This window comes from Choloepus didactylus, chromosome 21 (assembly GCF_015220235.1).
Source record: "Choloepus didactylus isolate mChoDid1 chromosome 21, mChoDid1.pri, whole genome shotgun sequence".
NCBI lineage: Eukaryota > Metazoa > Chordata > Mammalia > Pilosa > Megalonychidae > Choloepus > Choloepus didactylus.
In genome coordinates this window covers 9,614,043-9,629,041 of record NC_051327.1, presented here as the reverse complement: position 1 = coordinate 9,629,041, position 14,999 = coordinate 9,614,043, and the positions used below count along the sequence as shown (strand labels likewise).

Sequence of the window (14,999 nt, the reverse complement as noted above, 5' to 3'; positions counted from 1 at the left end):
AAGGACCTGTCCTAAAAGGCCCAACTTGCCCTTGGATGGAAAGATGTTTCAAATGGAGAATAACTAAAGTTGGGCTAGAAACACATGTCCTCATGTTCTGTGCTAAGATTAATGGTGGGGAGAGTGTGGGTGTGTGTGGGGGGGGTAGGTTGGAAGTTCAATGATCTTTTGGTGATTAGTGACAAGAGCAGGAGACCAGGGCTGGAAGGAAGCAGGTGCTTATGCCACTGGAATGCTGACTTGGGTCCTCAGCTGGTCAGTACCTTCTTGCATATCTAGGGAATGAAGAGGGCTCAGAGGACTGAGAGGCCAGCTCCCAACACTGTACTTTCTTGGATGCCTTATTGTGTCCAAATGGGACTGAGGCATAAAGCTGTTCCTTCTCTTCCTTACAGAGGTTTGGTTCTTTGGGAAATTGTTGGTTGGCTTGTCATGATCAGTGTTCACAGCCTCCATATTGAGTTTAATTGTTTTCACTTTGCACCCGTAGAGAGTTGTAAGTTTGAAGATGGTGTGGAGAGTGCACTTCAAGTATGGTAGCTTATCTGATGCTGCCAGGAGTGTCAGCTCAATGCTGGTCCTATAGCCAAACAGGACCGAGGAGCTCCAGCATCAACCACCCTCCACCGGGACTTTTGTACCAGCAGAGCTAATTCAGCAAGTGCTTGACTCAGTGGCTGCTGGGAGTCCAACAATGCTGCTGGCAGTCTTATCCAAGAAGTAGGCCAGAAGACAATGCATGACAGCCTGGTGGATGATAATGAGGGCATCAGCCTGATTCTCCAGCTCCATGAAGACAGGCTCCAGCCACTGCACCAGGTCCTGGTATGATTCCATACCAGGACACTGATACAGGTATTTTCCCTGAAAGAAAATGGCAAACTCTTCTGGGTACTGCTTCTCGATCTCTGCATGTCATCTCCTTGCACACACCAGCATCAATCTCATTCAGAATCTTCCACTGCTCATAAGTCACCCCAGGGATTCAATGGTCTAGATAATCCTCTCCAATTAGCTTGTCCTTTGAGGTTTGAAGTTCACTATGTCTTCTTCCTCCAGAAACTTCCTTAAAGCTTGAGCAAACTGTTTTCCCTGCAATGAGAGTCCAGCATCACCTCTAATCTTCCCTAAGATTTTGAACTCACTCTCTCTGTGCCGACAAAGGTAAATGGTGTCAGGTTGGACATGGAAATTCATGAGGTAGTAGACTATCTTACTCTGGATATACTCTTGGACTCTATTCACTACAAATTGATGGCCCACACTTATCACCTTGATCAAATAAAGATTCTTGTCATAATTGTCTGGGTTGAGGTGCTGAGAGGTGGCTTTGTAGCACTCGATTCTCTCCAGGAAGTCTTCATCACATTCTCCCTGTTCCTTTAAGGGTAGTCAGGGCTCGACATCCTTATGTCCAAGATATTGGCAGCAATGACATCAGGATCATCACAGACAGACTCCACAAACAATACCTTAAAGGAATTCTCCTTTAAGACCTCATTGTCAGGTAGGAGGAAGTCATAGGACTCATAGGTCTTGACTGCTTCATACTGATACACTCCAAATTGAACACCTTGGTGGGAACCACAATCCATTTGAGTTAGTGTGTGAGTTTCTTTGACAGGTATGTTTTGCCCCAGGCTGGCAAGCCCATCAGAAGGATGAGAGTCAGGGAGTTGGTCATGTATGAGGCTCACAAACATTTCTATGAAGCTGAGAGATTTGGGGTTCTAATTTCATGTTCTGTTCTGAGAAAGAAAACATATCAGTTCTTCAGGAGACCTCCTATGATTCCTCCTACAATTCCTCCTGGCAGCAGCCCTGGCACTTCCCCAGTGATGAGGAGGATCAGAGCAGATGGCTGTGGCCAGCCATGAGCACACACACAGAGATATGCCTTTTTAAGGATGTAAATCAACCTTCCTAGAAAAGCTGCATATATAAGAAGTGAAGTGGAATTGGGAATGAAGACTGATGTTGATTATGGAATAAGGAATGAAGGTAGGATGAACTCAATTTATTTGTGAGATTAAAAGAAAGGTATAAAATGAGTAACACACATATTCATAATTTGTATTCTTTCTCAATTTTTAAAAAATATTTTAGGGCATGTTAAAGAAGTCTAACTTCATCCTCAGAGATAAAACTTGGAAAAAGCCACGTGTAAACTGCTGAATATTGAAATAATTTTTGGTAAATTAAAGTTGTGTATCCAACAAATAATACTTATATCAAGGTGCTTGAGAGAGGATTGTACAAAATAACACAGGAATGCAAGGAAATTGTACGTAAATTAATGTTTCTCAATAGGGAAATCAAAGTTAACCTGGGTAATTAACAAAGACCAAGTGGCATCATTTCCTGTTCTCAGATGCTTTGGGAATAATAACAAATTACATTCAAGCTCCCAGGTATCTGTCTCAAAGGGGAGAAATACTCATAAATTTCTCTGATTTCAGTGAGATTAGCAAATACATGAGAGAGCAGTAGCACATTTTTCATTTAAGGTGAGTAGAGGACTCTAGTCATGACTAGTCAGATTAGCTCCAGTGACAATTCTTGGCTCCTGGTTTCAATTTAAATTACAGAAATGACAATAATACCAATGCCAGACTCAGCACAGCATGCTATACATATTTTCTTATTTTAAATGATGTTTTCTGGAGTAACTTGGTATTTTTAGCATCATTATTATGCTCTTTGAAGAAAGCAAAGACTCTGTTTCTATATTTATGATTTCTTTATTAATCCTGGAAATCTAAACAATGAAAATTCTGAAAGGAAAAGTTGAAAGCACCATTTGAAAGTTTCATCTAGAATTGGCCTTAGGAAAGATGGTGTTGGTCAGGTCGGGGTTATTGATGCTAAAGAAGGTTTATGTTTCAAATACTCATAGTTTCCAATGAAAGCTCTCAGTAATTCAGTAATGTAATATTAGCATTATCATTGTCTCCTACTGGTTGCACCTACACAGTTTCATTTGTGGCGTGGATATCTGTGCTCTCATTTTACCAATACCATATACAATACAAGGAATTGTCAGAGTTTAAATTCCCTCCTTAGCAGACCCTTTGAGAAAGACTTGGGTGTATGATGTTTAATTGGTAGGTGGTTCCAGGAAGTATAAATGTGGAAATGAAGAATGTGGGACAGGGAAGGGAAAAAAGCTAACAATGTGTCATAGAAAGCAAGTTAGTGCTATAAGCAAGTGAGACTCAATCACTTGAAATGCTTTGATGTGCTCTGCAGAAATCTTCTTGGACTTGTCCTAAGATCAGAGAAGCTATAGTTTGGACACAACTGCAAAGCACAGCAGAGCTGGCCCAATATGATAGGGATTATGGAGACAGATGTTTCTGCAATTGTGATTACAATGGTAAATTGATGGCAAAGTCAAAATAAAATATTAATTATTTGGGGTTAGGCAAAATAATAAAATGACTTGTACCATACTATTTTGTATTAAATTTGCAGGGGTTTCCATATGGATACTGAGGTTCAAGCCTTGGAAGTATCTCTGAATATATTTCTAATGACGGCCAAACTGAGTTTAAAATCAGCACAATTAAAGGGTAAGGGAGGGTCAGTCCTTAGATGAATTGTGTCAGGTGTGCAAATTCTGCTTATCAGTATTGGTGAACTTGCCATGCATTAGACACTGATAGCTGTATAAGAGGAATTTTTGAAACAATAAGAGAGGAACGGAAGTGGCTGTATGATGGAGGCAGAGATATAATTGTATCACCAGTGAAGAAACCTCATGGATTGTCAACCACTGCCAGCATGGTCCGACCAACACCTTGATTTGGATTTCTAGCCCCCAGAACTCGGAGACAGTAAATTTATTTTATTTAAGGAAACTAGTCTATGGTACTTTTTTACAGTATTCCTGGAAAGCTAAGGCTTTCCTACAATGAATTTTATACCACGATTGAAGAAGGAAAAGGAGAAGCAGAAGGATGAATCTCACATGCATACTATTAAATGAAAGAAATGCTAACTCCCCTAAAAATTTACACTGGGATATACTATTCTGAAACATATTGGGTACTACTCCTATATTTGGACAGTTTGTAAAAGTTATACATATTTAAAGATGTATGATACAGCTAAAGAAGTATGGCATACATGTAAGAATTCAAGGTTGATTTCATCTATGAAAATCAATCTATGCAATAAAAATCATAATTTAAAATTAAAATGGGCATATGATAAAATTCAACATCAGTTTATAATAAAATTTCTAGGAAAATAGTATAAAACAACTTACCAATCTAATAAATGATATCTATAAAATTCTTACATTTGTTTATATGTATATTTCAATAAGTTAAAAATGCAAAATATAAAGAAAAAATGACTACACGGACATATATTATTTTTCCTTTGTTGAATTTTCAAAACAATATAATAGGCAATGTTTAATCACGTCTCCATTTTTTCCTAAGCCATAAAACAATGCATAAGCCACTCTAACAAATGTGGACTTTTAAGGGTTACAAAACAGACTAAAACACCTGTCCTACAGGTACAATATTTTAATTCCAAATCTCTAGGTGGCAGCAGAAGAGACTTAACCAAAAGAAACTGTGGAAAGTTATCAAAAATATCTTTTCTCTTCTTGGGATGTATAGGTGTCATTTGAAATTAGTATATATCCCATTGGCTTGCATGTAAGACTTCAAATGCTTTAGGCAAAATTAATAAATTGTATGCCTTCTCCTAAGGGACAGTCTCAAAGGAGGAGAGAAACCCATAAATTCCTCTTATTGGGTTGTATTAAGAGCACTTGGGGAACAAAGACATAATTCTCAATAAAGGTAAGTAATCTCCCCTCCTGTTCATGGGACAGTGGTAGTTTGATGTGTATGTATCCCAGTAAAACGTGTTCTTAAACCCAATCCATTCCTTGGGTGTGAAACCTTCATAAGTAGGACCTTTTGATGAAGTTACTTCAGTTAAGAAGCTGTAGCCCATCTCCATCAGGATGGATCACAATCCTATCCTGGAGTACTTTGTAAGTAGAGTGAAATTCAGACAGAGATCAGAGAAAGTCACAGGGGGCAAGAAGCTAACCCTAAGTGAAGGGAGAGACCATATGATAGAAGAGCAAAGAATTGCCAGCAGCCAGCCCCAGAACACCAGTGTTTGGGAAGAAAGCATTCCCTCAATGATGTCTTGATTTGGCCTTTGTTCTGGCCTCAAAACTTTAGCAATCAAATTCCCACCATTTATTGTGACCCATTTCATGGTATTTGATTGAGCAGCCTAGGAAACTAAAACAGGGACTGTCCCTCCAATTTCCAGTGCCCTTCATGACCCACATTTTCCATTTAATCTGTTTTCTCTAGTGCCTAATCTAGATGACTTAGAAATATGCATGAACAATCTGCCTTGAAACATGATTTTCTGGACTAGTGCAGTATGTCCACAACATTTATTATGGTCTTTGAGGAAAGCTAGAGCAGACTTCTACATCCAAGTCTTCTCTAGTTAATTGATATTTTTTGGACAGTACAAAGATTCACTCACTGAGGGGAGAAAAATCCCATACCAACATTCCTAAAATTTTCATGATTATTTTCTTTCATTTGGACCCACAACCAAGATATCAAGTATGATATTGTCATCCGTAATCAGGTTTGTTTCAGAATTAACCTCAAAATTTCCAATAGTGCTTTCCATCTATTTTTAATTGAAAGAGTATTATCAATATTTTCTACAATCCTTGCATTTACTCTGCTTTGAATATACTCTGTATATTTGACATATTTTCCAAATTTACCAGTATAATTCAAATGATCAGTGTCATTGCAAGGCACCGCTTTTAGTTGGAGGTGAGGTCAAATGAAAATATTAAAGTGTAAATTTCAGTACAGTGTGACTCAAACACACAGTAATGCTTAATGGGTAAGAGGACTGCCCCTGGACATTACCTGCAAAGCTTTGAGGAGTCTTTGAAACTCATCTGAATCATCATTTGAATGACTAACACACATCTAAAGGAGATGAGAACTAAGTTTGAAATCTGTTCAACTATAGATTTAAGCAAAAAACTATCCTTGCAAAATTATGGAGCAGGAACATTATATTTGGCTTTAAATTGTATTGTTGTCCACTACTTATTAAGTGGCTGCAGCTCTTTTTTCCATTATCTTTCACTCAAAAAGTACATTGATATTTAAATAAATGTGTTAAATGTGTATGTTTCATGCTCTCTTGTAGTAGAAACACATTTTTAATGCATTTTTATTGTGAACTTTAACATGTATACATAACAGTGATAACTTTCAAAGTGCATTTTAACAAGCAGTTCAAGAGCAAATTTCAAAGAATATCATGGGTCAGAGTTCCACGACTTTAGTCATTTCCATTATTGTTAACTATAACATGCATACAGAAAGGTGTTATCATTCAATGTACAGCTCAACAGTTATATAGATAATTTCAAAAATTGTTATGGGCTACAGTTCCACAATTTCAGTTCTTTCCTTATTATGCAATATTGGGTATATACAGAAAGGTGAAGACTTTCAAAGCACAGTTCAATGGAGAGCTGTAGAGCAAATTTCAAAGGACGTTATAGGCTACAGTTCCACCTGTCATTTACCTCTTTCCAGCTGCTCCTTCACCTTTTTGACAAATTCCTTTGAGGTACAGGAGCTTTTGATTTTGAGGAGTTCCTATTTATCTATTTTTTCTTTTGCTGCTTATGCTTTATGTGTAAGGTCATTTATTTTTATTTTATTGTTGAAAGCTGCTTTGGAATTTGGAGTTGGCCCTGGGGAATGATTTGACTTCCCTAATTTCCTCTTATGGTCTGGTTTTATAGTGCCATGACACTGCGAAGCCAGCCCGGTTATGTATTTAAGTTTTTTCTTTTGGTTACTATCTTTATTCATCCTTTCTCTTTCTACCTGCTTCTGACTTTGGAATTAAAACGAGTGTCATGTAGACAACATATAGTGGTATCCATTTTTTATATCTATGTAAGCCTTTGGGCTGATCCCTCAGGTAGCTATCAGACAAATCAAGACACACTACTTAAGTTAGAGAATACGATCAATATTTCCCCCTGGAACCATCAGGAAGCCCCAGGAGGATGGGCCAACATCATTTTGGCTGGCTTGGAGGTGGAGAATGGAGAATAGTAAGTTGAAGTGCCACAGCATTCTCAAACCAAAATGTACCAGTTACTTCATTAAGCATTTACATGGACACTGGACATGTTTTATTAGATTCCTGAGGTCCCAAAACCTTCATTCTTTATGACAGTTTGTGACAGTTTAATCCCTTCTTTAGTGGAAGGTTGGGATTTCTGAGTTCCCTGCTCTGCCACTTTCATTAACATCTATCTGTGAAAGGCATTTCTTAATTAATAATACCTATGTCTCACAAAATTGTCAATTCCTTTGTAATTCAGTCATCAATTCAATTCTATTACAAGGGGTAGTGTCTTTATTTAATGGAATATAAAATAAAGGTAGAAAGATAGTGCTTGAATCTATAACCACATAGATTCTACAGAATAGTTTAAGTGGTATGTTGTTGACAACATCTGTGTAGCAATATCTCTTGTCTGAGCCGTGCAGATTAAATTAAAACAAAACTGAAAGTTTAATGTTTGCAAGTGGGCCATATACTTTTGTTTCTCTTAGTCAGCATTGCTTCCCTACACTGGGTTATTTGAAACATTTCATGTTGTCCATCTAGTCCCCAGAGGAATCTAAGGTTTGATCATTGCTCTTTTATAGCTCTGTGACCTTTAATACTGGAGACTCACATGAGGACTTTAGGAAAAAGCAAATCATCATGCTTTTTAATAGTTATACGTCTACCTTAGTGTAAAGTAAAGTAATCATAGTCACACTTTAAATCTTTGTTTTTATGTATAAATAAAAAGAATTAAGTATTGTTTTTCAATTCACCTTTCTCAGACTACATTGATGATGGTTGCTATGGAAAAATCATCAAACTATTTGTTGTGTATGTGTGTGTGTGTGTGATTGATTAAATGACAATTCAAAGAAAATTAATTTACTTATTTATTATATTTAGGGCTGATAAAGAAGATGTGTATGTTTGCTAAATTGTTATCTGTCATAGTAGATATTCAAAATGCAACATCTGAAATGATAATTTAAGAAATGTTTTACAAGTGCTACAAACAGGAGGAAAAGTAAAAGCAGAGGCAGTTAATGTGATCTTTTCCGTCCACATTTGATTCATGAGCATACAATCTAGGCAAAGGGAATATGGGTGCTGATATGTAGAGCTGGGGGGGGGGCAGGTTCTTTTCATTATAATATAGACTTCACACTTAATTGTTAAACCCCCTGTATGTTTTCCCACATTAAGAAAGTTTAAAAATGGCTATCATACTTTCCTCTGTAGATCTACTTTATCCCCCAGTGTTCAGCCTTTTCTGTGTCTGATTGGAAGGTACAACATAAAGATTCTGTTTGTCATTTGAAATTACCTTAGAAGAAAAATTTATAAAATAATCTGTCACAGTTTTCCTTTTTGTGTTGCCTCTCAAACACTTTTAAGGACATTACTTGTTTTAACCTATTTTATCTGGAGGTATAATGGATTCATTATGAATATTTTAAGCATGAAGTAAAATAAAAATGGAAACTCAACTGTAATCCATTTACCAGCACCATCAATTCAACAATTAGGAAAATTCAGTGTATGTGTGTGTGTCTGTGGGTAGAGAGAGAGAGAGATTAGATGGATATAACATGCTGGAGCATTGGAAAGTAATTAGCAAACCTCATTCAATTTCACTCCCTTAATATTTCAGCATTGATCTCATACACCAAAATATTCTCTTCATAGAACTTCATATCACTTTCAAACCTAAGAACAAATGCAAAAGATACTGCCCAAAGTAGAAATGCCTAATTTATTAAAATGAAGCCATTTGCCACAAAAATATGTTGTATATATACTATCATTCACCTTTCTTCCTTCCTTCCTTCCTTCCTTCCTTCCTTTCTTTCTTTCTTTCTTTCTTTCTTTCTTTCTTTCTTTCTTTCTTTCTTTCTTTCTTTCTTTTTCTCTTTCTTTCTTTCTTCCTTTCTTTCTTTCTTCCTTTCTTTCTTTCTTTCTTCCTTCCTTTCTTTCTTTCTTTCTTCTCCTTCCTTCCTTCCTTCCTGCCTGCCTCCCTCCCTCCATTTCTCTCTCTGTCTTTCTCTCTCTCTCTCACTCTCTCCTACCAGAATCCAATCAAGAAAACCATTTAGGATTTCTATTTTAGATTTCCACTGTATTAATTATATTAATGATAAATTCTTCTTTAATGATATCAACTTTTGGATGAGATGAGATATATTATCTCCTCAAATGTCTTCACATTATTTCTAGTAAAATTTACATAGTTCCTCCACCCGCTGTGTTGCCTATAAACTGGAAGTAAGGTCTCAATTGTGATTATATTTATGATAAGAGTTTTTGTCACTAATATTTCACAGTCATGGTGCATAATCCATACTTCATATCATTAGGAAGCACAGGATGTTAGGTTGTTGTATTATTATTAGTGTTAACTTAATTCAATGTTAAGGATGTAATGGTAAGATCTCTTCCATGGTATGCTTTTCATTTTCAACTAAAAATATGAAGGATAAAATTTGACACAGTAAGAATATGATCTTCTAAACAATTTTCCCCCAAATGATAGTAAAATCTCTGAATGAAGATTACAAAATCTTTGTCTTATTCATGATGGACACCACTCAACTATTTTTTTTAATAACTGTTTACTCTGTGTAATGATTTTGTCAATTTACAGAGTGAGAGTTATTTTTGGCCACCAAAATTAGAAGAAAGATTTTTGTGGACTTGGAAGTTACGGATTGATGTTATGCAAATTATATGTGTGTGCGTGCATATTTTAATCATATTTCCCTAAAGTTATTGGTTCTTCTTATAATTATTTGTAATGTAGGTTTTCTATTGAGTGGCCTGGATGTCCACAAACAATCTCACAATTCTGAATGAATTCATTCTACTGGGAATCACAGATCGGCCTGAGCTGCAGACTCCACTATTTGTGCTCTTCCTCCTTGTTTACATGGCCTCAGTGGTGGGTAACCTGGGCTTGATCATCCTCACCATGGTAGACTCTAGGTTACAAACACCCATGTACTTTTTCCTCAGACATCTGGCCTCCACTGATCTTGGTTATTCAACAGCTGTGGGACCAAAAATGTTAATTAATTTTCTTGCAGACCAGCATACAATCTCACTTAATTGGTGTGTCACCCAACTCACTTTCTTCTGTATTTTCATCACTGCTGAAATTTTCATTTTATCAGCAATGGCCTATGACCGCTATGTGGCTATCTGTAACCCACTGCTCTACACAGTCATCATGTCACAAAGAGCATGTCACCTGCTGATGGTGATAATTTATCTCTATGGTGTTTTTGTGTCTTTGCTGATCATCCTAAAATTTTTCTTATCTTCATTTTGTGGCTATAATGTCATCAGGCATTTCTACTGTGATACTCTGCCCTTGATATCTTTGCTCTGCTCAGACACACATGAAATTAAATTGATAGTACTGATCTTTTCAGCTTTTAATTTAGTGTCATCTCTTCTGATAGTCCTCACATCCTACATGCTGATCCTCATGGCCATCCTCACGATGAGCTCTGCAGAGGGCAGGCACAAGGCCTTCTCCACATGTGGCTCTCACCTGACAGTGGTGGCTGTCTTCTATGGAACTCTATTCTTTATGTATTTGCAGCCCAAATCCAGTCAATCCTTTGATACTGATAAAATGGCCTCTGTGTTTTATACCTTGGTGATACCCATGCTGAATCCCATAGTCTACAGTTTGAAGAACAAAGAGGTGAAAAAGGCCCTAAAGAAAACCTGGAAAATACGTGCTAATTTTCTATTTAAAATTCACTGTAGTATTTGGTAACAATAAATTATATTATAGCCATTTAAAACTACATTGACATTTCTTTAGCCTAGGGATAGGCAGGAATCCATCAGTAAGATGTGTAGAAATAGAGAAAGTATTTCCTTGTTTTCAAACCAAGTCAAACACTAAGAGATGACTAACTTCTGCTCAAACTCCAGATATGAGTGTATATTTAGTTTTAAATATGGTTTATGTTCCATTCTTCCATTTTCTCATATAGAATCTCTTTTCATATCTCTTCCACTAAACAATTGCCTTCATGGAATTAGGGACTTTGTATAGTCCATTCACTATTTAATCTGAAGTTCCTACCAAAGAAAAAGTTACAAAATAGTTCCTGATAAAGATTATGGGAATTGATCCATTCTAGGCAACAAATGCATATTATTAATTGAAACAGTCACAATTCTTGTCTTTATGGGTCTTATATTCCCTTAGAAAGATGCAGAAAATAGGCAAAATAAGAAATGAATTATACAGTATTATTGAACAAAATGATTTATATGAAAATGAAATAGAACATGTAGTCAGAATGGGGGATGCATTTTTAATTAAGTTAGCCAGGAGAGCTCTCTGAGAAGATAGCATTTAAGCAAATACATGAGGAATTGAATGAGTGGGCATTAGGACATGCATTGAGAGAAATACATCCCTGCAGGAGCTCTTAAATGATAGTATGACCATTATGTTGTGGAGAAACAGAATCAAATTTTGGAGCTGAGGATATGATGGGTAAATATAGGTGATAATGATATATTTTAATACAGGACCTCAGGATTACCATTACCTTACTATATAGGCCATTGTAAAATTTCTGTTTATTCTGATTGAAAAATGTAAACTTTGGAGGATTTTGCACTGAGGAGACGTGATGTATCCTCAGTTACAGGATTGCTGTGGCTGTTGTGTAAATAATAGTTTGCAGGGATTGGAAAATGGAAAAATCTAAGTGCTATTTATTATACATACTTGCAGGGTTATGTGGAGACTAAAGCCATAATGGAAGCAGTCGTGTTATGAGAAATGATCCAATTATTGACATGTATTAAAGAAAGTATCAATGATATTTCTTCATATTAATGTAGGATATAAGGGGTTTATTAAAAGTAGATTAATGAATAGAAAATAGTGAAAATGCCAAATCTAGAACTCACCATCCATTTCCAACTAATTGGAAACATTAGGAACCCTATTTACTCTCACATCTGAAACAAGAATTGGAAAACTAAGTCCAAATATTTGAAAAATTGATATTCATGCCATGACACTCTCCTCAGGAACTGAAGGAAAGTTTCCATGGTTTATGGAAAAGAAATGTGGGGAGCCTTAGGACTGAACAAACTTACTACCTTCAATTATTTTCCAGACCACACTGTAAAAGGGGGAAATGTCATAGTCAAACAGAATCCCTGAGTTAGATTGCACACTGCAGATTAATGAACTTGTAGATATAGTATCAGAAACTATCCAAAATGAAACACAGACAGCAAAAACAATCAAAGTCATGAAGAGAGTGATAATGAGTTTTGGGACAACTTCAAGAAGCCCACATATATATGTAAATGAAGTTCCTAAATGAAGAAACTATAAATTAAAAAATTAATAACTGGAAGTTTTCCAAATGCAGTAAAAAGCACAAGATTAACAAACTCCAGAAATATAAAATGCATAGAAAACCTACCTAAAATCATACCAAATTCCTTACAGTCATTGGGAAAAAATAAAAACTAAAAACTTACATAGCAAAAGAGAAAAAGGCATAGGAGGAAAAATAAGCATGACATAAAATTTCTTGTTGGAGGCCAAGCAGTTGTGAAGAACGTGGAGCAACTACATTAAAGTACTGATAAAAGTAGCTGTGAATCTAGAATTCTTTTTTTAATGTAATTTTATTGAAATATATTTACATACCATATGATCATCCAAAGGGTACAAAAATTGTTCACAGTTTCATCGTACAGTTGTGCATTCAACACCACAATCAATTCTTGAACATTTTCATTACTCCAAAAAATAAAGATAAGATAAAAATAAAAGTAAAAAGAACACCCAAAACCTCCCATACCCTTCTCTTCCATGTGGTTCATTTACTTTTTGTCCCAATTTTCTACTCATTTGTCCATACACTGGACAAAGTGAGTGTGAGCCATAACATTTCCACAATCACACCATATAAAGCTAGATAGTTACATTATCACTTTTGAGAATCAAGGATACTGGATTGCAGATGAACAGTTTCAAGTTATTTCCTTCTAACTATTCTAATAAAATAAAAACTAAAAAGGGATATCTATATAATGCATAAGAGTTACTCCAGAATGGCCTCTCAACTCCATTTGAAATCTCTCAGCCACTGAAACTTTATTTTGTTTCAATTATCTTCCCCATTTTGGTCCAGGAGGCATTCTTAATCCCACAATGCAGGGTCCAGGCTCATCTCTGGGAGTCATATTCCATATTGCCAGAGAGATTTATACCCTTGGGAGTCATATCCCATGTAGGGGAAGGGCAGTGAATTTACCTGCTGAGTTGGCTTAGAGAAAGAGGCCTCATATGAGCAACAAAAGAGGCCCTCTGGGGGAGACTCTCAGGCACAACTATGAGTAGGCTTAGCCTCTCCTTTGCCATAACAAACTTCATAAGGCCAAATCCCAAGATTGAGGGCTTGGCCTACTAAGCTGGTGGTCCCCAATGCTTGCAAGAATATCAGGAATTCCCCAGCTGGGGAACTTTAATATTTCCATGTTTTTCCATAGTCCCTCAAGATGGCTTTGCAAATACTTTATATTCTCTTTCCAGATTACTCTGGGTTGTACTGGGGCTTCATGCTAACCTGTAAAAACCAACAAGGTCTCACTCCCTAGTCAAGGTTCCATGTAATTATGGCATTTGAGCAAACTGATCATACAAGTTAAATTATATAGTGTGCTACAGAAAATATAGATTTTACACCATATAACTATCTCTTCCTTTGGTCTCACACAGAAGCCAAAGTTTTAAAACATGGTTAATGTCATTATCTACCTTTTAGTCTGATCTACTCCAATCTCAATCAAGTCCATTTCATTCATATTTCCAATCAAAGTCTGATCTCCTTTTCAGCCTCTTTCACAGTTGATTCATGGGGCAATGCCAACACTCACAACTGCTGAACTCTGGCTCTAAGTCCCAGCTGCCAAACAGACACCTGAAGCTCCAGGGACTGACCATGTCACACACAAACAGCTCAGAATCCCAAAATTTAGAAATAACTGTTGCAACTCATGAATAAAAGTTGTATAAAAATTCTTATATTTGTTCATTTAATCACATTCATTAACCACTCTAGGTTTCACTATGTTATACAGTCCCAGTCTTTATCTTCTGTCTTCCCTTCTGGTGTCATACAGAACCCTAACCTTCCTCTTTCAACCCTATTCCCAGTCATCTTTCTTCAGTGTACTTACAATATTGTGCTACCATCAAAGTGTATTGTGCTATCCATTTCAAATCTAGAATTCTTTACCCAGGGAAGATACAGTTTACAAAGCGATGCAAAATAATTTCAGGAAACAAATGCCAAAATAATCCATCAGTTGAAGACCTGTAATATAAGATATGTTGAAGATTGCCCTTCAGGTAGGAGTAAATTTATACCAGATAGAAATATGGATCTAGACAAAAGAAAGAAGAACACCAGAAATGATAACTAAATATATGATCTTTTAATAAAATTATACCTCTTTTAAAGATTATTTAAAAGATGATTAACTGCTTAAATAATAATAAAAGCATGACAAAAATTGCATGTGAAGTGATATGATTGCCATTCAATGTGGACTGCAACAGGTAAAAGGTCTGTACCATCTATACCATGAACCCTAACACAAACACTAAAATATTAAAAATATAGTTCATAAGGCCACAATAAAAAGATAAATGATTAGTTAATCTAAGAGGAAACAGAAAAGGAGGAAAAGGGAAAGAAACTATGGGACACATGTTTAAGGACAGCATAGATAATAAGGAACGATCATCATAAATAATTTGTTGTGTCATCAGGAGGCACAGATAACTCTTT

General features: G+C 36.1%; 1 protein-coding gene and 1 pseudogene across 1 annotated transcript; one reads left to right on the top strand and one right to left on the bottom strand.

Annotated features, from left to right (window-relative positions):
* Positions 1 to 219: 219 nt before the first annotated feature.
* LOC119518127 lies at positions 220 to 1,684 on the bottom strand (annotated as a pseudogene).
* An 8,276-nt stretch (positions 1,685 to 9,960) lies between these two features.
* Positions 9,961 to 10,936, top strand: LOC119518126 (olfactory receptor 8K3-like). Its single transcript, XM_037815178.1, has one exon. The coding sequence runs from the start codon at positions 9,974 to 9,976 to the stop codon at positions 10,934 to 10,936; it is 963 nt and encodes a 320-aa protein (XP_037671106.1). The 5' UTR covers positions 9,961 to 9,973.
* The last annotated feature ends 4,063 nt before the right edge of the window (positions 10,937 to 14,999 follow it).

What these genes read in the sequence shown, in the direction of transcription:
- LOC119518126 (XM_037815178.1), top strand. Translation starts at nt 9,974, where the DNA reads ATGTCCACAAACAATCTCACAATTCTGAATGAATTCATTCTACTGGGA.